The sequence below is a fragment of the Canis lupus genome, chromosome 31, assembly GCF_048164855.1.
Source record: "Canis lupus baileyi chromosome 31, mCanLup2.hap1, whole genome shotgun sequence".
In the NCBI taxonomy this organism is placed as follows: Eukaryota; Metazoa; Chordata; class Mammalia; order Carnivora; family Canidae; genus Canis; species Canis lupus.
The window spans coordinates 31,920,556-31,942,636 of NC_132868.1; the positions used below are offsets into that span (position 1 = coordinate 31,920,556).

At 31.1% G+C, this 22,081-nt stretch overlaps 1 protein-coding gene across 1 annotated transcript in view; it reads right to left on the minus strand.

Annotated features, from left to right (window-relative positions):
* SI (sucrase-isomaltase) overlaps positions 1–22,081 on the minus strand; it is an 88,479-nt gene that overhangs the window by 40,914 nt on the left and 25,484 nt on the right. The window contains exons 17-27 of the mRNA XM_072807955.1: positions 18,809–18,925; positions 16,671–16,825; positions 15,579–15,663; positions 14,810–14,866; positions 13,791–13,915; positions 12,083–12,171; positions 8,916–8,965; positions 8,065–8,235; positions 5,669–5,824; positions 3,821–4,024; positions 1,195–1,349 (exon numbers count right to left, since the gene is read on the minus strand). Coding sequence (XP_072664056.1) covers positions 1,195–1,349; positions 3,821–4,024; positions 5,669–5,824; positions 8,065–8,235; positions 8,916–8,965; positions 12,083–12,171; positions 13,791–13,915; positions 14,810–14,866; positions 15,579–15,663; positions 16,671–16,825; positions 18,809–18,925 — 1,364 coding nt within the window. The remainder of the gene's footprint in view (positions 1–1,194; positions 1,350–3,820; positions 4,025–5,668; positions 5,825–8,064; positions 8,236–8,915; positions 8,966–12,082; positions 12,172–13,790; positions 13,916–14,809; positions 14,867–15,578; positions 15,664–16,670; positions 16,826–18,808; positions 18,926–22,081) is intronic.

Here is a 22,081-nt window from a genome sequence, read left to right on the forward strand (position 1 = left end):
ATATTAATATAACTTATTAATAAAATTAATAAGTTATAAATATGACCTAGAAGTAATATTTTTCCAAGAAATGAAAAGTTCTGTTTTCCTGTTCCCTTGAGATAATCACAGTAAACTTTTTTTATGTATAGAATGAAATGAAATCAGTATCAAAATAAACTATAAGGCATGATGGATATTTTAATTCCAAGCTTTCCCTAATTACTACTCCCAATCATTTTCTTCTTTTATTTTGTATTTATAAAAATTGGTGTTTAAAAATAAATCCAGAAGAAATGTGTTACAGAGAATATATTGTTTTTCTAGTGATTTGCAAGAATGTAAAGGAAGAAGAAAAGAAGTTAAGGTTGGAAGGAAAAATAAATGTAATAATTACAAATAATTTGGGACACATAAATTTCTATATTAAGTATTTAGGAGAACCATTTACTAAAAATAATGCTTTCCAAATAAAAATAAATAATGCCATTGCACCAGAAGTCATTTACAAAATGACTTCACTTCTTATCCTCTGAAACAAAAATATTGTCATCATACAATTTTTAAAACTCTACAGACATAATTTTCTTCATTATTTGTATCCATCCTGACAGTACCTGAAAAAATTCTGACAACATCTTCTATAAAGAAGCATGGCAAGCTTAAATTAGTAAAATTTTCTTTTAATATACTATAGTTTGTCTACAAGCTCTACATTTTACTAAAATAAAAATAATCTTTTTACATAAATTTATTCATTGTAACATAAAAATATAGACAGGTGTATATATCATAATTTCCTTTCATTAATACCTGGTGGAGATAGTATTAATTGTCAGATTTCAGAATTAATAAACTTCAACTTCAATTAATTTCTTATTAAATATTTACATAATACATTTCCAAATACTTATTTTGTTAACACACATACTTTTCAAGAGGAATCTTGATTTTGGTTGTAACTTGATTAGAAGAATGAGTGTGATAATAACGAAATCACATCCAAAATGTAGATAAAATTTTACTAATCCTTAATGATAGTCTCATGAGTGTGATAATTGTTTGGTTTAAAAATGTTAAAACAGGCAAAGTTATTTAATAGAAATAAAAACCTTTTCAGTGTGATGACTGATACTGTAGCACAGTGAAAATCTTACTTTTCCCCTCTAACTTAAAATAAAAATATTCTTCATATCAAATAATTCAATCACTTACATAACTCTTCCTGTACTTCTTCTTCGAACCTGGATGCCAAAAGGATTTTCTCTGATTTCAACATCATAAAGCCTATTTTCATAGGTACTTGTTGGCACGTCTGGAATGTTTAAAGGTATTGGAACTTCATATCTCTTTGTTTGGGGATCATAAATCTATTGCAGAGAAACAATGAAAATAAATGTTTCACTCTTATTGTTAAAACATCATGTAAATAACAAATAATTCAAATAATTCCTCAAACAAGAACATTAGAATTCTTGTTTAATAATTCTTAATTCTGTATCTATGGCCCATTATCTATACAGGAAACCTCATTCACATGTATTGAGATCAAATTATGAACTGCATTTTATCATTTGTTTAATATTTTATAATTCATTTTGCCATACAATGAGAAATCTTCAAAAAATGAGAGCTAAATATTCTCCTTTGTGGATATACAGAATTATTTACCACTTCATGGTTAGACTCAGAAGTTGTTTCAGTATTTCTGGTCACATGTATGATCCTACAATGAATATTAATGATTATTTATGTTTATTCATGTCTTAATTTCCCCAGTACATTTCTGAGAAGTGATAGTATTAGGCTAGTATTAGTGTGCTAAAATTTGTAGGGTCTTTAATATCTATTTTCCAGACATAGTATACTAATTAATATTCTTACCAAAATGTGTACTCTAATACTATTTCCTATTAAACTAAAAGCATTTTTTAAATTGTCATGTATTTCTTTGCTGATGAGAATCAACCTTTTTCTACATGATATTCAACATTTAGGTTTCCCATTTTTTAAACTCTCCTTTTGTTCCTTTTATTTTCCACTAATATAAGCATTTTAATATTTTTATCTCTAAATTTAATTTCTTCTATTAAATGTCTGCTTAGGAGGTCTTAACCTTTTTTTTTTTTTTGGTTACATGAGTTGTAATTGCTTGGTTTCTGTCATGTATGTGGCAAATACTTATCCATTTTTTGTTTGCCTTCTAATTGTTTATAGTGTTTGTTGATGTTGAAATATATTTAATCGTTATGTGAGAAAATATAGATTTTTATCTGTGGAATTTATATTTTTGTATCCGTGGTTTGAAAGGTTTTCACTAGGCAGATGCAAGATATAAATGTAGCTATTTTTTTTTCTGAGCTTATGTTTGGTTGATTTTGTATATACACAAGCACATCTTTTATACACACACACATATATCTTTTATGCTATCTTCTTTCAATAAACTTTCAGGTAATTCTGGCTGTAGTTCAGTACTGTTTAAATTCTGTAAATTTTATGTCTTCTTTTTCTGCATTTTAACTATTGCCATTATCATAGGTTTGTTTTTCCAGATGAACTTAAAGAAAATGAGTAAACTTAAAAAAAACAGGATTGGGATTTTTAAAATGTGCTTGTTTTCATAAGGTTATTTAAAATCTATCAACACTTTTTTGGGGAGTGCCTAGATGGTACAATCAGTTGGGCATTGAACTCTTGTTTTTGACCCAGGTTGATGGTGATCTCAGGGCCTTCAGATCAGCCCTGAATACTGCTCCTTGCTCAGCAGGGAGTCTGCTTGAGACTTTCCCTCTTCCCCCCCACTCCATCTTGTTGGAGCAAAAGTATGCAGGTGTATGCTTTCTCTCTTAGATAAATAAATAAATCTTTTTAAAAATCTATCAACACCTTCTAAGTCTTATTCTTATAAACAATTTACTCCTATGATTTTTGATATTTTTTGTTGCTAATTTGATTGTTTTTCTCATTTGATTTTACTAATAGGACTTGCCTCCATTTCAATTTCTAAACAGTGAATGATAGCATACAGCAAAACATTTTTTTGGAGATACTTTACATCTAGTCATTTTGCTGATCTTCGTATCATTTTTAATAGTTTTCTTAATGGACTCCCTTGGAGCTCTTAAGTAAAAATAATGAGAATAAACTGATTGTTGCCAGACAAGAGGAGTGGAGGCTTCCACAAAGTGGGTGAAAGGGCTTGGGAGATGCAGACTTCCAATTGTGGAATGAATACATTAGGGAGATGAAAGGTACAGTTTAGGGAATGTACTGTAATAAGGTTATATGGTGACAGATGGTAGCTACACTTCTGTTGAACATAGCATAATGCATAGATTTGTGAAACCACTACTTTGTACACCTCAAACCAATTCAACATTTTGTGCCAACTATACTTCAATTTAAGAAAATAACCAGTAAATGTACTATTTAATGAAAAAAAAATTTTAGATCTGCTGCATTGGTCTGAAAATTCAGGTCACTATTTAAAAATAATGGAAATAGTATCCTGTTTTGTTAATTTTTTTGTTTTGTTTACTTTAATGGTACTATAAATATAGTCCGATTCTAAGTAATTTATGTATTAAGAAGAATTCAATAGTTTTTAAAATCACCAGTACATGTTTAATTATTCACAAAGTTGCAAAAATAAGAAGCCTTATTTACTGAGCACCTAGCTATGAGTTGCATAGGAAAAAGGCTTTATTTTTGTAAAATCAAAATGTCTCCAACTAAATTTATAATCCTTAATATTACACTAAAATCGAAATATCTAAGCTATTCAGAATCTCATCTTGGGAGATAAGTCATGGATTGGGAGAGTTTATATTAAACATACCTTAAACTGCAGCATATCATTTTTGTGATATTTCACTTCCACACGAAGAGTTGAGATGGGTTCAGAAGGTAGCTTTATTCGAGCACTTGTAGGATTAAGTTGCAGGTCAGTTGTTATACCCATTGATGAATACTGAGTTGAACGGACTAAATATGGGTTGGATTGTCTAGGAAAGTAACACTCTGGTGCTTTGGAGCTAAAAGACTAAAAACATGATACACGTTTGTTACCAGAAATTGTAAGCATCGTTACATTGATCTCTTCAAAACAGGTAGACATGTTTAATCACATGTATAATTTATAAATTTTGTTAATACTAAAATAAAATTATAATCATTACACAAAATACCTATTATGCAACCCAAAACACCATATACTAAAACGTTATATATAATTTTATATTTTGACTCTAAAGACAGACCAATAGAGGAAGAGAATCAAATGTCATAGCTTTTCAACAGAAAATAGAATGATTCTGTTGTCTTTGCAAAAATTAAGTATGTTACACATAAATTTTGATTTCATGCTTGTTCTATTCATATTGACTATTGACTTTGATGTGTAAAATGGCTCTACAACAGCCCTCAAAGGGCCTGTACTTAAAGTTCTTTTCTTTTACTTATAATGAAACTATATCATTCCTTATTTCATGACTGGTCCTTATACTGGTCAATAATATCCTGACCAGTATTTGAATAGGAACTGTGGCCAAAGATCAAAGTTAATTGGTTTAAAAAAAAATGTAATTGGTTTATATAAGGGTGGAAGCGAAGACCTAAGAAAAAGAATGATAAATAGTGGTACTGAGGGCTAGTTGCCTTATAATAGCCCATTCTCCCATCTTTCTTATTTATTAAACTGGGAGAAGCAACATGCCCATCTACATGTCCCAGCCACTTCCGAGTAAGTTATATATGATCTCTAAAACCTCTTTAAAAGAAAAGAGTATAAGCTGATTAAAATAGGATGCCCTTCTTCCTTCTACCTATGGGCTTGGAATGCCTACATAATGACAGAAGACATAATACAACCTTGAGGATAAAAAGAAATAGATTATCATAAGAAATTGATGACATTGAGAGGCCAGTATATTAGGTGTGGGACTCTCTTTTTTTTGCAAGAGAAAAATAAATCGTGTCTTGTTTAACCAAATCATCATTCTGTTGAATGAATGACCAAAATAACTGGCTAGAAATTATCCCTTAGTAGAACTTATAATAGTGCATCAATTTCAGAAGTTTTAATAACTTTAGACAACGCTTTTGAAAAACTGTCTCCTAGTGGTATAATACCTTAGTAAATTAAGCTAGTCGGCTATAGACAACATCTAACGAGTCCAACAAATAGAGGACTACTTTACTAAGTAAAATGGGCACACTTTATTAAGTAAAGTAAGGCACACTGTCCAAACTGCCTGGAAAGCAATTTACACATTCATTTAGCCTGACATTTACTAAGCTATGTCTTTGGAGAATTAATTAAGGTAAAAATAAATTATCCATCAAAGTCCTAATTTCAAATTTTTTTTAAAATTTTATTTATTTATGATAGTCACATAGAGAGAGAGAGAGAGAGGCAGAGACATAGGCAGAGGGAGAAGCAGGCTCCATGCACCAGGAGCCTGACGTGGGATTCGATCCCGGGTCTCCAGGATCGCGCCCTGGGCCAAAGGCAGGCGCCAAACCGCTGCGCCACCCAGGGATCCCAAAGTCCTAATTTCAAATTCCCAATGTTTTTCTAGATGAATTTAGTTCATATGTTGTAGAATTAAAATTATAATACATAATCATTACGTTGAGATATTTATGTAAAAGCCATATTATGAATCATAATTAAAATTCTCAGTACCGTTTCCCATAAACAGCCACGTGCTTCACATTTTTCTTTAGTTGCAGTGTCTGCATCTGGGTAACAATTAAACTTTTCATTTTCTGAGAAATTTTGATTCCACTGAACAGTAAAGTTTCCTCCAAGGTTCAACTTGAGATTGTAAATTAGGAGACTCTGAAGACAAAGAAACATTAAAGAATATTTGTGAGCACTGGATTATTTAAAAATACTTAACACATAAAATGCAGCAACCACAGCAATTCTTCAAAACAAATCATTTGTACTTTTAATAGAATACTTAAAGAAGAGATGAGAAAGGGGAAAATATGTCATGCCACTAAAATGGCTAGAACCTCAAGACAAGAAAACTATGAGAAACTGTAGAATATTAATGAAAGACATTATTGCTAAATCCAGACATGAGTTCAGTTCTCAGTTCTGCCATTTAATGCTTATAAATCTTTGGGAAAATTGACTATCCTCTATTATCTTCAATTTCCTCCCCCTATAAAATGGGGATGATGGTTACTACTAAAGGGTGTTGCTATACAGAATGCATGATAAATGAAATTCATAGCACTTAACACAGTGTCTGGGGCAGATTAGGTGTGAAATAAATGTTAGTTCCCTCAAGGGTGGGAGAAGTTAACCACTTAAGTTGATATGGAAGACGCCAGAGTCAGAAAAGGGAAATATGTATTTCTTCAGTTCTGCCTCTAATTTCAGGAACAAGTTAGGAAAAGAACATGGCATGATGCAAAAAAGAAAAAAATAATTAGACAATGATTATATACATATATATATTCTAATACATAATTCTTTCTATTATTAGGATATTGAAAAGTTATGTTTGTTGTCTCTATACCCTGAGAATAATTTGGGCAAAATTTATCCCAGAGCTTCCATCTTCATAGCTTACTTTTTGATATCAACTTACTTTCATATATCTTTCTGTATAAGCATAAATACAAACACAGATATAAATTGAGATTGCAAAAATGAAATAAAATTATTTTTGTATTATACTCTCCTGATAATCTTTGTTAGAGTCGTAAAGTTTTTAGTAGGGCTATATTGTCTAATTTATAATAATTATTACAGTCCTAGGAATATATATATTATATATATAATATAATATATATTATAGTATTTTTGCTAAATAAAAATGATTAGCTAATACAAATTTTTATGAAAATTACCAGCTGAAAAACTTGGCCAGAGGACTTAGGAATTAGAAAAATATACTCTAGGAGAATATTGTCTCAAGTAAATCAGAATTTATGCTGACATTACCAGTAATTTAGGTTGTATATGAACCGTGGGGAAAAAATGTCAATAAAAATCACTTCAGGGGCACCTGGGTGGCTCACTGGATTAAGTTTCCACCTTCTGGGCAGCCCAGGTAGCTGAGCGGTTTAGCGCCGCCTTCAGCCCAGTTTAAATACAGTGATTTATTACCCAAAGCAAATTTATTATTTAAATGTTACATTTTATAGGTGAGGAAGCTGAGATAAGAGATTATTTTGATATGTTTTAATGCACAGATCGCAGGGCTGGAATTCAAGCCCTATCCTATAACTCCTTTTCCTTCCCTAGTACTCATCTTCAGATTTTATTTTATTTTATTTTGTTTATTAAGATTTTTTTATTCATTTATTTTGATAGAGCACAAGTAGGTAGAGCAGCAGGGAGATGGAGAGGTAGAAGCAGGATCTCCTTTGAGTAGAGAGCTCGATGTGGGGCTCAATCTCAGAACCCTGGGTTCAGGACCTGAGCCAAGGAAGACGCTTAACCAACTCAGCCAACCAGGTACCCCTTGAGATTTTATTTTTAAGGAATCTCTATACTCGACATGGAGTTTGAACTCACAACCCTGAGACCAAGAGTCCTATGTGCTCTACTGAGTGAGCTGGCCAGGTGCCTCTCTAGTACATATCTTAAAAGAGACAAAAATTACAATTGCACTAGAAGAGAAGAATGTAAACAAAAATTCAAACAAAAAAATACAAGATATATCAAGGACACTGAGAGTTCTTGAAAGGAGAAGACAGCATAAGGAATGACTGAAGAAAGGGATTATATCAATATCTTAAAGAGTACTAAATGAGAAGCTAAAGCATTTAGAACCTTTACTGTATGCAACTTCTTCAGAGTAAGAAAATGGTATGATAAAATATTAAGAAGGAATATATAAGAGATATCAAAGATAAAATGAAATATGGAGAAGCAGTAAGGAGTCCTTTTCATGTTGATATCTGAAATTGGAATGACCTAAAATGGAATATTGGTAGCAAAAGGGGGGGGAAAGGAATGTCATGAAGAAAAAAAGTCACAAAACCAAGAGACTGAATGGTTACGCAATGTTAAATGTGAGAATATATGACAGCCAAAATATTTTAAAATTTTTAATTTACCTGGTTGGAAGCAGTATAAGTAAAATTGTAGTGATTCTTCATTGGCTGATTATTTTCCACCACTGTAACTTGTGTAACAGAATCTATCAACCCAAGGATTTTTATAGTCTCAAATGCTAAAGTGGTTCCTTCCTGGTATGATGAATGTGTGCATATAATATCTAATTTGTTCTGTAAAGAAATACATAACAGTATATATTAAGTAGAAAGTCATTGGATGCAAACTTGAAAAAACAATACAGGTATGAAACAGAAAAAGAACCAATCATCTATCCTTACATTCCCACCAGCTCTCCACTTCCAAATAGCCTATACTATAAAATTTATTTTCGGAGATAACTTGAATTATTCATGATACAACTCATATATATCTCTTCTCATTCTAGCCTTTGTTGATGAAGGATAACAGCTTTCGAATAAAGAATATATGAAGAAATCCAACATCTACGAAAACTATTGCTATCATTTATTATAATTTAGCCTTGTGTGTAGATGTTTCATCCTCTCTCATAATTAATAAAAATTATTACTGTGACTGATATAGTAAACCATTTTCAAGTATGTTGACACTTTTTTCCTACATATCATTTGAAATAGACACAGCACTTTAAGATGTTTGGAGATTTTTGTGCATCAATCTCATAATTACAAACTTATGTATTATGTTTAAATATAAACATTTAAGGTAACAATGTATTTATAATTTAACAACTTAAATTTAAAAATTTAACAATTTATTTCATTCCTTTCCATTGAAATCCGACATCTTAACAAATAGAATTCCATGATAAAAGCATAACTCTGCATTAGGAAGATAGATGTTTGGCTGTGTGTCCAAGAAGAATACTTACATTGGAAACTGAAAAAGTATATAAAATGTAATTGCCATTTTGTACGGTATCTGAAATGGGAAAAAAAAAAACGGCATTATTAAATCAAAATGTAATTCTTCACTCTATTAGTTAAATCCTCTATTTTTATAGTTATACAACAAAAACATTTAAGATATTTGAAAAAAAAGATACTGTTTAGGGGTGACTGGGTGGCTCAGTTGGTTGAGCATCTGACTCTTGATTTAGGATCAGGTCATGGTCTCAGGGCCTGAGATTGAGCCTCAGGTCAGACTCTGTGGTCCATGGGCGGTCCACCTCCCCTTCTCCCTCTCCTTCTGCCTCTCTCCCCACTTGCACGCATGCGCTGGTGCCCACATCCACACCCTCTCAAGTAAATAAATAAATAAATAAATAAATAAATCTTTTAAATTATAAAGAAAGATAGTTTTATTAATGAAGCAAATCAAAAAATTATCTTTTCAAATTAAATTTTTAATCTCTTGTATACAAAACAATCTTGGCAGTGTATTATCTCAGTAAGTAAAGGTAATGAATACATATGTGCCTACTTGAATTTTTTCAAAGATGGCTAAAATATTTCTGGAAGTTAAGAGAAAAGAAACTTATAGTAAAATATAGTCATTATAAATTAATTATTTTGAATATTTTATCTCTTTCTAGTAAACCATATAATATTCAATTATCTTTGGAAAATATGGGACACTACGATTTCATTTTGCATATTTTAATTTTTTTTTTTCAGGAGCAGCCCTGGTGGCTCAGCGGTTTGGCGCCGCCTTCAGCCCAGGGCCTGATCCTGGAGACCCAGGAGCAAGTCCCACGTGGGCTCCCTACATGGAGCCTGCTTCTCCCTCTGCCTGTGTCTCTGCCTCTCTGTGTGTGTCTCCCATGAATAAATAAATACAATCTTTAATTTTTTTTCATTGTTTGAGGCAATAAAGTGAATCTGTAGATATAGACTGAAATAAAATTTAATGAGGAAAATGGAAGAAGACAATTATTTGCCACACTATCTATGTAATAGAATTTTTTAACATGTTTCTTTAACAGAGAAACTGAAGATTATCGCTAAAATAATTAGAAAGTGAAAAAGTAAAAGGAATCTGAGAATTTATATATATTTCCAACATTAATTTATCTAAAATTTTAATCCTAGTTAATGAAATCAAAATCAAAATCTGAAAAAAAAATCAAAATCAGAACTGAAGTCATTTTATTGTTATGTTTATTTACAATTTGATTATTTAGAAAACTCTGATTTTAACTTTTCACAGCACATAACTATGTAGATACCATATTAGATGATTAATTGAATCCTATCCATCTTTTTAACCATTTTCCATATGAAAGTAAATAATCAATGTATATTTTTATATAGAAAGAAATATATTGAGTATATTTATATAATTTGAGAAAAAAAGAGTAACCTTAAAATCAAGACCCACATGCTACCAATACAGGGATTATCTCAGCAATAAAATAATTTAATTCAGCAGGAATCCAATCTTAAGAAACTTCTATGTAGTAAGTGTTTGGAACCTATTTTCATAGGAGAGCTCACCCTACAGTGCTTAAGCTGTAAGGCATTTGAGATAGAGCTAGAAGGCTGTTGTGCTGGAGTAGAATGAGAACTAGAGAGCAGTAGGGGATATGTGTGTGTGTATGTGTGTGTGCATACGTGCAAAAACAGCAAGCTGGTGAGTGGTCTAGGTCGGTAAAGAGTATGGCTTCTAACTGAATAAAATGGAGAATCATAGGGGGTTTTGAGTGGAGGTGTGATGATTTGAGTCATCTTTTAAAATGAGTACTCCACCTGCTGGATTATAAATTTACATTATAAATGTAAATGGGATTTGACAAGAACTATAGACAGACCAGTTAGGAAGATATTATAGGAATTAAAATGGAAGATAGTAGTGATAGTGATGGAACTGATGAGAGAACCCAGGTCATGGTTGACCAAGAGATATTTCTAGGTTGTGAGAGAATAGTCAACTAAAGTTTTTAGCATCTTGTAGAATTGGAATCATCAACTGACAAGAGAAGACCAAAGGTGAAGCAGATATATTGTGGTAATCTATATTTTCATAGATAAGCCTTAAAAAAAAACATGAACTTTTTCATAGATTCCATATTTTCAAATTATAAGACAGCACACAAATACATAGACTATTTCTTGAAGTTAAACTAGAGAAGTTTGGATGTTTCACACACATATAGAGACATATGGGATGTTCTTTTTTTTTTTTTTAAGACTTTATTTATTTGAGAGAGAGAGATAGAAAGAGAAAAACAGCAGGAGGAAGGATCAGAGGGCGAGAGAGGAGACTCTGCATTGTGCGGGGAGGCTTGAGGTAGGGATGAATTCCAGAACCCTGAGATCATGACCTAAGCTGAAATCAAATGCTTAACAGACTGAGCCACACTCAAGTGTCCTTGGGATATTCTTTAATACATCTGGGAAGTACTGAGCTAAAACAGTAGCCAAACCATAATTTTTTGTACACACATATACAACACTTAGTCTTCTATTAAAAGAAATAGGATAAAAAAACCCACAAATTTATGAGGGTAATTGTAATTGACCAAATCTAAACAGATAAATTTACTATAGAATAATTATATATTAGCAAAAAAAAAGGCTCATTTTTTATTCACTTGGGTACTGCCTTCTCAAGTTTGGAGCTCATGAAATAAAATTAAAGATATTTATTAATTAAATTGTGAAACATTTATATGATAATATTCTTACCTCAAACAATTTAACATTAATTAAACAAAATTTTAAATGTGAAGGCATCTTTTACAGTACTAAAATTTTAGTTTTTAACCACTACAATAATTTAAGAGAATTGAAAACATGATGAAAAATTTATGTCTGAATTTATTAACTCATCTAACTAGAAGTTATAATCTAATAAAGATATCTATACTTGTCAAAGACTTTTACGATGAACCAATAGACAAAAATATTATAATTCAATATCTATAATTTAAAGAACAATGTTAAATTTCATAAAGCAACCTAATCCCCTAAGATAAATAAAACCAATAATTAAAAAATAAAAAGTGATATTTTTAAATAGATGTGATGTTATATCAATAAAAGTCAATTCTCCCATCATAAGAATGAACATTTAAAAGCATATCACATTGAGACTTACTCTTAGTTTCTCCATCATCCCAGAAAAAGTCCCCTTTTGCTATGTTATTGTCATCCAATGCAACTATAAGTCCTAGAGGGTTCTTTCGGCTGTGAAGTAAGTTTGTATATAAGATTCAAAATATATTTATACTAGTGAAATATCATATAAATAAGTTCATTTCAACCTAATGGATACATAGGAGTTCTGCATTCATATGACAACATAGTTATCAATGAAATTCATGTCTGTTTCTTAATTTTTTCATAAGAGAAATAATTTATATATTTATAAAATATATAAAATAAATGAAAGAAATATATATAACAAATGTAATATGGAATTTCATGGTGGCTAAGATACCAACAAAATTGAAACAACATAACAATACTTCAAAGAAGAAAAATTAAATATACCTTATGAATGCAAAATACATTCAACATATACTTGCACATCTCAATTAACTCTACCATGCGATTTATCAAGGCTACGTCTTACATACATAATAAAGAAAAGTACAATATGAAAAAAATTTAATCCTTAGTGGAATATCTAATAATCTTACAAATGAGGCTAATTCTATCATGAGAAATGAGATATGATGAATACAATTTTTTTCTCTATTACTATAGGTTTTTAAATCTAAAATAGTATCCCTGAGGCTATACAGTTCAGGCAGCTGCTCTATACAGAATATATTCCATCCTGCATGCTCACCAAAGTGTATGTCTCTCTTGTTCAATACAGCTCTAGAGTAAAACTAATTTTTTGGAGAAGACACTCATGGAACAGTTTCAGTCTGAAAGTAAGCAATTCTAGAATGTCAAAATAATTAATTACTAGCACACATTCATTCACTTACGTATTTGTTCCTTCAACAAATATTTAGCAAAACTAGAGAATATATTATGGACTGGATATTTATTATTGGTTTGGGGACTAAAGCAGGGAAAGTCAAGTCCCTGCCTTAATGGAATTTATAGTCATCAAAGGGAGTGGACATGCTACATACAAGATAAAGTAAATAAAAAATTCTAGATATTCTTAATATTATGAAGAAAACACAGCAGGAGAAGTAATAGACAGTGACTATCCCTTGGGGGGCTGCAGAATATGGAGAAATATGTGTATTTAATATAACTCCTCCTGTGCCCTTGTACCCAGAATGAATGGTGCAAGCTAGAACACTAGAATTTTCAAGATTCTTCTTTTATTCTAAATGTTTCTGGATTTTATTCTTACTGAACTTAGTTTCTATCTAGTTCTTTCCCTAAACAGAATTATCCATCTCATTTATCATATTAAAAGTAAAACATTTTAGCAGAAAGAAAAACCATCGTGACACTTATGTATTGAAAATCTAGTATGTAATGGACACTTTCAACCATTATATAACTTACTATAATTTTTCATAATTTTATCAAGAATAAGCAATTAATTTTAATTATACATATTCTATAGAGAATGCAAATGCATTTTTGGCATAGGAAAAAATTTATAATCTAATTACATTCATTTTTTTAATCAAGAAATTTGTAACAATGTTATATAATTTGAATCTTCTTTTATAAATGACTATATTTAAGAATTCCCTCAAAAAAAATTCCCTCCATATACCAAATATCTTCTGGTGAAAATAACCAAACATTAATCTTTGACTCTTAATAAAATATGAAATATAAAAACTTGAATTATATTTCATATTTCAGTTAATGAAATTTCATTTTACCTTGCAGTTGTAGTTACAGCAGGTTGCTGAATGGGGATAATATAACCTCCTCTAAGATGTAATCCTATTTTGTCGCCCGGAAGATACATATTAACACGCTGTTTTTTCCATGGCCTTTTTGCACCCTAATATTTGGAAGGTAAAAATATTTTTTTATTAGTGAAGACTTTAATCCCATCTCACAAGAGTTCAATTTTACACATCTAAATAATTTTTACTGTGAGCAATTCATGTCATCTAAATGAATATTAATTAACATGCTCTTTTCTAACCTTGGAAAAAACTTTTTTTCTTCAGTTTACTGAACAAAACAGGAGAAAAATAAGTTCACTTTTTCAAAAAGATTTTTAAAATTTAGAGAAGTCAATTTCTCCTCTACAATAATTAATGTTCTTAATTAGTCTTATTTTTATTCTTTGTTTTGGTTTAAAATTAAGCATATCTTTAAAAACCTTTTAAAAATCATTGTTTCTATAAAAATAGAGTCTGCTTAGCAAATATAAGTGATATGCAAAATAATACCTTTTAAAATAAATACTTTTCAAGGAATTTTAGCAATTAAAAAAATATGTTGTATATGAAGCTACAATGTTGCCTTTTCAAGTTTGAGGTGAAAAACTTTCCCAAACTTTTGAATGTGCCATGTAAAAACAAATGCTTAGAATCACTTCAATACTAAATTATTGTCAATATGTAATGTAGGAAAAGCATTAAAATGTCACCACTCCTTCCTAAAATTACTTCTGACTTTTATTTCCACAATTTAAAAATGAATAACTTTTACTCTAAAGAATATAACTTTGTATGAATCACAAGTAAGCAGACTTACTTGCTCATATGCAATAAACATATATACTTTCACAAATTTCACACATTATTCAAATTTGGAATTATTCTTTTTTATAATAATAACACAAATGCCGAAAGTAGATATGCTGTGTGTTGGGAATTAGGTTTCCACGTACAGATGTTTGACCGTATAATACTTGTGAGTCAATTATTATATTAAGGTTACTTACAGTTTCATAATCATACCAAGTAGCATTAGGGATGTATGCACTCACTGTATCTGTTCCCTAAAATAAAGCAGGATAATTTATATGTTTTCACTTGTTTACTTTAATATTTATCAGAAGAGTATCAGATCAAATAGATTTGGGTTTTAATATTCAAGCAAAAACTCTCTTTGTACTATCAAGTCCAATATTTCCTATAAATAAAAATCAAAAGACTATTTTACTAATTTTATATAATATAATAATATTAAACACACGAAAAGAAGAGTTGAAATTAATTTAAGTAGCAAATAAAAAATGCATTTCTATTGTCATAATCTACATGGTAATTGCAAATGTGTATACATTCATTTCTGTATATTTCCATGTCCATATAGACTTCTAAACAATAGATAAAAGCCAAAAATCTCACTCCACTATATTTTCAATATTTCCACAAACTGAGTTGCCTTTCAAGTTCCCCTTTATTTACAATTTAGCAAAATTTCAACGTGTCTAGTTAAATGAGAGTTCATTGTTATTTTGTGAGATTTGACTTAATTCCATAAATAAAGCTTTCTTTTTTAGAAAAAATATTAATCTTACATAATTTCCTTCTCCCCAGTTACACATTATATATTTAAAAAGCATAAATTTACCTCACATTTTTATAATTTTTCAGAATTTCCTCTACATTTTAGAATTCAGCATTTATCATGTTGAAACAGTAATGTTACTGAACAATTATTCAAACAATTTAAAGCAATAAATTTATTAAAATTGTAAAATCTACCTCTTTTAAGACGGGAGTAATAAGTAACGCAGGGCCCCATAAGAACTGAGTGTCCTCAATCCAGCTTTCTCTGTCATCATAAAACCTAAGAATGGCAATTCACATTATGACAATGTTTACAATATAAAGGTAAAAAATAAATGTATCCAAATTCCTTGTTTAGTTTATCATTTCATTTTTTTCCTATGAATGATTATTAGCTTAAATTTTACTTGTTTGACATGTCATTTTGAATCTACGATTCTCAAGAAAGGAGAGAGGGAAGAAATGAGGGAAGGAGGAGGAAATTAGTTTATCTGGGCTCAAAATAATCTATCAGACACGATAAGGTTACTTGTTATTTGTAGTAAACAATTAGTGTGCTTAATTCTTTTTCTCCTCTAAGTACCAGAAATCTTTCATATTCTACTTTCTTCCCTTGAAATTTTTCATTATAAATTCCTGTTTTAACCTGGATTTGAAAGAGTCTTTAGTCATTTCTTGAGGAAAGGTCCTGCTTTGCTCAAGATATACAAAGACAGACACAGTTAATTGCTGGGCAACTATACTATACTCTTCATCTTTATTTAAATGATTTTGACTATATACATAATGTATCTTCAATAACTGCACATTTAATCTTACTAGTATAATTTCTCTAGTATAGTCTATGTATTATTCTTTTATTTATTTTTTTAAAGATTTCATTTATTTATTTATTCATCAGAGACACAAAGAGAAACAGAGAGAGAGAGGCAGAGACATGGGCAGAGGGAGAAGCAGGCTCCATGTAGGGAGCTTGACATGGGACTCGAACTTGGGTCTCTAGGATCACACCCTGGACTGAAGGCGGCACCAAACCGCTGAGCCACCCGGGCTGCTCTATTATTTTCCTTTTAAATTCTATTCAATTCCTACATTTCTATCTTAATCTTGTCTAATTCATTAAATTAATTATATTTATTTACTATCATTCTATAGTTCATCAAATGATTTATATGAATGTAAAAAAAGCAGAAATCTATTTGACATCTTGATTACTCTCTATTAATTTTTCCATATATGTCTTAATATAATTTGAAAGATACTAAAATTCTTGAATATGGTACTCACTCATGAAGAACGGGCCTTGCTACCGTTTCTCCAAACACATGGGCTTTGTAAAACAGAGTATAGAGGAAAGGTAATAAGGTATAGCGAATATTCAAATAGTGCCTTGATGAATTAACCAAAAGGGAATTCTGGCCAAAAAATGCTGGATCCTGATGCTATGGAATAAAAAGAGAAATTGACATTAAAAAACTAAAATAATAAATGAAAATTAAAAGAGAAACATTTAATCTATTTTGAACAACAAATTTTATACGTTTTAGCTTGTTTATAAAAATTTGAAATTGTTCCTCTTTCATCATCAACATATGTATTTTATGTTTTTTCATTGGATATACATTTTAATCAAACTTTATTTTAAACTGAGATCTTTCATTTAAATACAGTTAGAGATGAAAATATATTTTAACAAAGGATTTGTCACCTGTATTATTTATAGGAGATTGATTATTGCCTCTAATTTTCATGTTTCATGTTTCCTTGTACCCACAGCTTTCGTTGTGTAGTCTGCAGTCCCTACCGCTAAAGGGGGCTTGTACTCCCCACCTCTTCACTTTGTCCTCAGTTCAGTGACAAACTGGTGTGCACACAGGACACATTCATATAAAGGTTTGAAACGTGCTTGCCTGAGGTCTTACTGCCTTGTGCCTTGTCGTTGCCATTAGAAGAAAAAACCCAGGTACTCTACTGGCCCAGACATACAGGGAACAGACTGCCTGGCCAGCACATAGGTTTGTACCATGAAGGACAGCCTTCCTGCTGAGCCCAAGCTAGACTCTCTGCTGCAGCGACCTGAGCAAACCTGCTTAGCTCTCCTGCTATGAGTAGCAAAATTAACTGAGGGTACCAGCTACTGCCAACCTGGATTCACCCTAATGTTTACACTGAAGACATATTTCCCTTTTGGCTGCTCCCAGCTAATCAATAAGCATGGTGGGGGTACTGTTCAGGTGGGGGTACTGTTCAGGCCCATTCCTGGAAGATACAGGGCTCTCCCAATGGCTCTCTCCAATTTTGCCTTGAGGACTCACCACTGGACTGAGTGGAAACTTCCTTAGAATTAGGCTGCAGTATGTGGCTCTCCCTAAAAACCCTTCTTCCTTGCCTTCATCTTCACCAGATTCAGACCCCAATTGTGATGTAAATTTTTTCCTGCTCCCTGCCCTTTATCTTTCACAAGTGTTTCACCAATAAATCTAACACGTCTGTCTCGGCATCTGCTTGTTGGAGGCATAAACGAACATACAGTGTAATGTAATTCGTATCAGCCTCTCCCATGAGCACAAATTTCTTGAAAGCACCATTTAGGCAGGTTAGGAAATGACTAATCTCCAATTTATACCTTTTACTTCTGTTCTGACATACTTCCTTTCTGGCAGAGTTCTGAGTGGTTGACCCTCTTCTCAAAGAGAATTAATGACTCTGTATGTAACCAGTGTGTGAGCAGTGAATAATTTCTCAACCAACATGCACTTAATTGACTTAATGGTTTCACCTAATTTCCCTCATTTCCTCTGAGAATTATGTCTTTGAGAGTCAGAGCATGCTGAATTCCGAGGGCGGATAGAAGAGCTCAGTATGTCCTTGTGTTTACACTCCCACCAGTTCAGACGCTTGTGGTGATAGTTTTATTTTCCCCAACCTGTCATTCCAGTTTTACTTATTATGGAAAGACTCTGGACTCAAACTACTTTTCAAGTCTCTTAAATTTCTTGTGCTTCTTTAATAAAACAAAAAGTGGAAATCCTTAATATTACATTATATTTTTTATGGAAGAAAAGTTACCTGCAACTTACATTTTTAGAATTTAGACTAAAAAAGCTTGGGCATTAAGTATTAAATTATTTTAAGTTTTTTTTTTTTTTAATTATTTTAAGTTAAAGCGATGTAACACACTTGTATATGCTTAAGGTTAAAATAAATATTTATGTTGTGACATCATTACATTTCTGATTTCCTTAATTGGACCGTTTTTTTAATATATAAAATATTTACATGCCTTGAGAAGAGGGCTTCTAACTCCTCTTTATGAATTATGCTGCAAATTTTCAGACTATATCTTCTATAGATATGAATTTAAATACATTGGTAAAACTAGAATTAGGTTTTGTTTCAAAACATGGAGAGCAAGAGGCATTTACCTCATATCCATCAGCATTATGGTTCCTGGAAAATGGATAAAATGCCCCAAGTTGCATCCACCTTCTGCAAAGCTCTTCTGTGGTGTTAACCACAAATCCACAGATGTCTGCTCCAACCTAAATAACAAATATATCTATTATTCATAGTGTAAAGAGTCTCAAATTTGCCTAGAGCGTCACATTTTATGCCTCAAATGATTAATTTACATTACTTAACAATCCTTTTGCTTTTTGTCTTTATATATTCTTCCTTAACATAATTTTATATTTTCCAGTTTTGCTATGTACATACCTCTAATTGCATTATGTTACACTTTTTAAAATTGCTTCCTTATATATTGTAACTGTCATGTATTTACTTTCTCCTTTGATCTAATCATTGTTAACTCGATATATAATGTGGAATTATATTATTAAAATGTGTTGTTTCTTAATCCAAAACTCACTTGCCATGTTTTATTTTTTCGTTTATAATATATTACTGTAACAGTAAAATTGTAAACAATGTCACTTAGCCATATAAAATGTCATTTCTTTCCTTCAAGGGTCTTCCAGAAAAAACTATTATCCTTAATTAACTAATTTTTTTTTAATTTCTTTATTTATTCATGAGAGACACAGAGAGAGAAAGAGGCAGAAACATAGGCAGAGGGAGAAGGAGGCTCCCCTCAGGGAGCCTGATGTGGGATCAGGACCTGAGCTGAAGGCAGATGATCAACCACTGAGCAACCTAGGCGTCCCTACTATCCTTAATTTAGTATGTTCACATTTATTTAAAATTTTGCAAGCATTTCTTTATTTTTCTAAATAGTATAGACATATCCATAAACATTATAATATTGTTTCATATGTTTAACTTTATATAAATGGCATATTGCAGCATGACTCAGAATATCATTTTAGTTCTCAAAGCATTTTTGTGAGATTCATTTATGTTAAATGTGAACATTTAGCTCTTGTTTTCTATAATAATATATGAAAAATGCTCCTATAATATTTATATATAGTTTTCTTTGTGAATATTAAAAACTTACTCTTATTCTGTGGTATTATATATATTAATACTTTGAAGATTATTCTCCTGGCTTATTAGAAATGCACATTGTTTAATCAAAACTCATTGTAATCATTTGTAAGCACAGTGACAGTCTATGAAAATTTCCATTGTTCTGTTTCTTGTCAATTGCTGTTATTTATAGACTTTAATTTTTGCCACCTTATACTTCACCAAAGTTTTTACTTTCATTTCTCTGAATACTAGAGAAGTTGAGAACATTTTCATATTTTTACTGAGTCTACATGGTTTTCTTTTTCTACAGAATTACCCTTTCACATCCTTTCCTAATTTTTCTATTGTTTTTACCTTCTACAAATTTGTAGTAGGCACTTTGAATTGGGTGTTAGGCATTTATAGGCTATATTAATTGAAAAATGTCATTTTCTAGTGTGTGGGCAACTTTTTTTTTTTAACTTTTAAAATAGTCTTAAATGAACAGAAGTTTGTTTTTTTTTCATTTTGTTGTATTCAAATTTATGTGTTTTTATTTTTTTAATTGTGCCTTTTGTGATCTGTTTAAGAAATATCCCCCTAACCTAACATCACAGAGTTACTCATATTTTCTTCAAGTATGTCTGTTTACTTTTTATACATAGATCTTTAATTCATCTGAGATTGATTTTTGTGTATGGTGTGAGGCATGGACCCACTTTATTTTATTTTTTTATTTTTTTTAATTGTATTTATTTTTTTTTAATTTTTTATTTATTTATGATAGTCACACACACAGAGAGAGAGAGAGAGAGGCAGAGACACAGGCAGAGGGAGAAGCAGGCTCCATGCACCGGGAACCCGATGTGGGATTCGATCCTGGGTCTCCAGGATCGCGCCCTGGGCCAAAGGCAGGGGCCAAACCGCTGTGCCACACAGGGATCCCTTTATTTTATTTTTTTAAATGGATAATCAATTATCCATATGAATATTTGATATTTCCCTCACTGATCCATAGTGATAGTGCTATTAGTTAATATTTCATTAATGCATGGGCCTATATCTTGTTTTGCCATCTTAATCTATTTGAATACAGAGACAAATATCATTGTGCTATATTACTGTTTTATCAGATAGGGTAAATCTTTGTGCTATTTTCTACTTCTTTAAAATGCGTTGTCTTCAACATGAAGGTTAGATAATCTTGGATGTTCCCCAAATTCACTTTACAGTGTAAGCTGGAATATCACTGAACCTGGATAATAGTTTAGGAGAATGCATATTCCTAATATATTAAGCCTTATTATATATGGACTTGGCATATATTTCATTTATTTAGTTATTTAAAATTTTCTCCAAAATGTCCTATATTTAGTTTTAATATTTACTCTTGGTTATTTATTAATCACTTGCTATAATAAATAACATCTTAAAATACTAATATTATGAGATTGCTTACTTTTTTCTATTGCAGACAAACTTGCCAAAAATGCTGTATTTATTCACATTTTCAAAGTCACATTTGTAATTTCATTTTGTTAATATTTCTCTAGAAACTTTGCTTTCATTGCACTAATGTCTTCTCTTACTTTCATTGCCTACTTCCTTCTTTAGGTTTATTCTGTTTTCCTTTTTTCCATTTTCTTAATCAATGCACTTTAGTCATTTATATTCAGCATTTCTTTGTTTTTAATCTTAGAAGTTAAGGCTAAAATTTTTCTCTAAAACACACTTAGCTTATATCCCAATTTTGATATGAAGCATAATTGTGAACATTCAGTACTAAGGATTTCCCCCCTCCTTTTCTGCTCAGTTTATTTTTTAACTCATAAATCATTTGATAATGTGTTTTTTATTTTCCAAAGTCAAGACTGTGTGTGTGTGTGTGTGTGTGTGTGTGTGTGTGTGTGTGTGTGAAGTTTTTGTTGTTGTTTTGTTGGGTTGGGTTTAGGTTTTCATATTATTTTCTGAAGCACTATAATTTACTAACACTTTTTACATTATTTCTTTTTAGGTAGTGAACGTCTTTAGTGATGAATGTCAACATTGCATACTTTAAAAAAAAAGATTTTATTTATTTATTCATAAGAGACACAGAGAGAGGCAGAGACACAGGCAGAGAGAGAAGCAGGCTCCATACAGGGAGCCTGATGTGGGACTCCATCCCGGGACTCCAGGACCATGCCCTGGGCCAAAGGCAGGCACTAAACCACTGAGCCATCCTGGGATCCTTGGCATACTTTTTTAACTTGATATAGAGACATCAGATTTTTTTATGTTTGTGT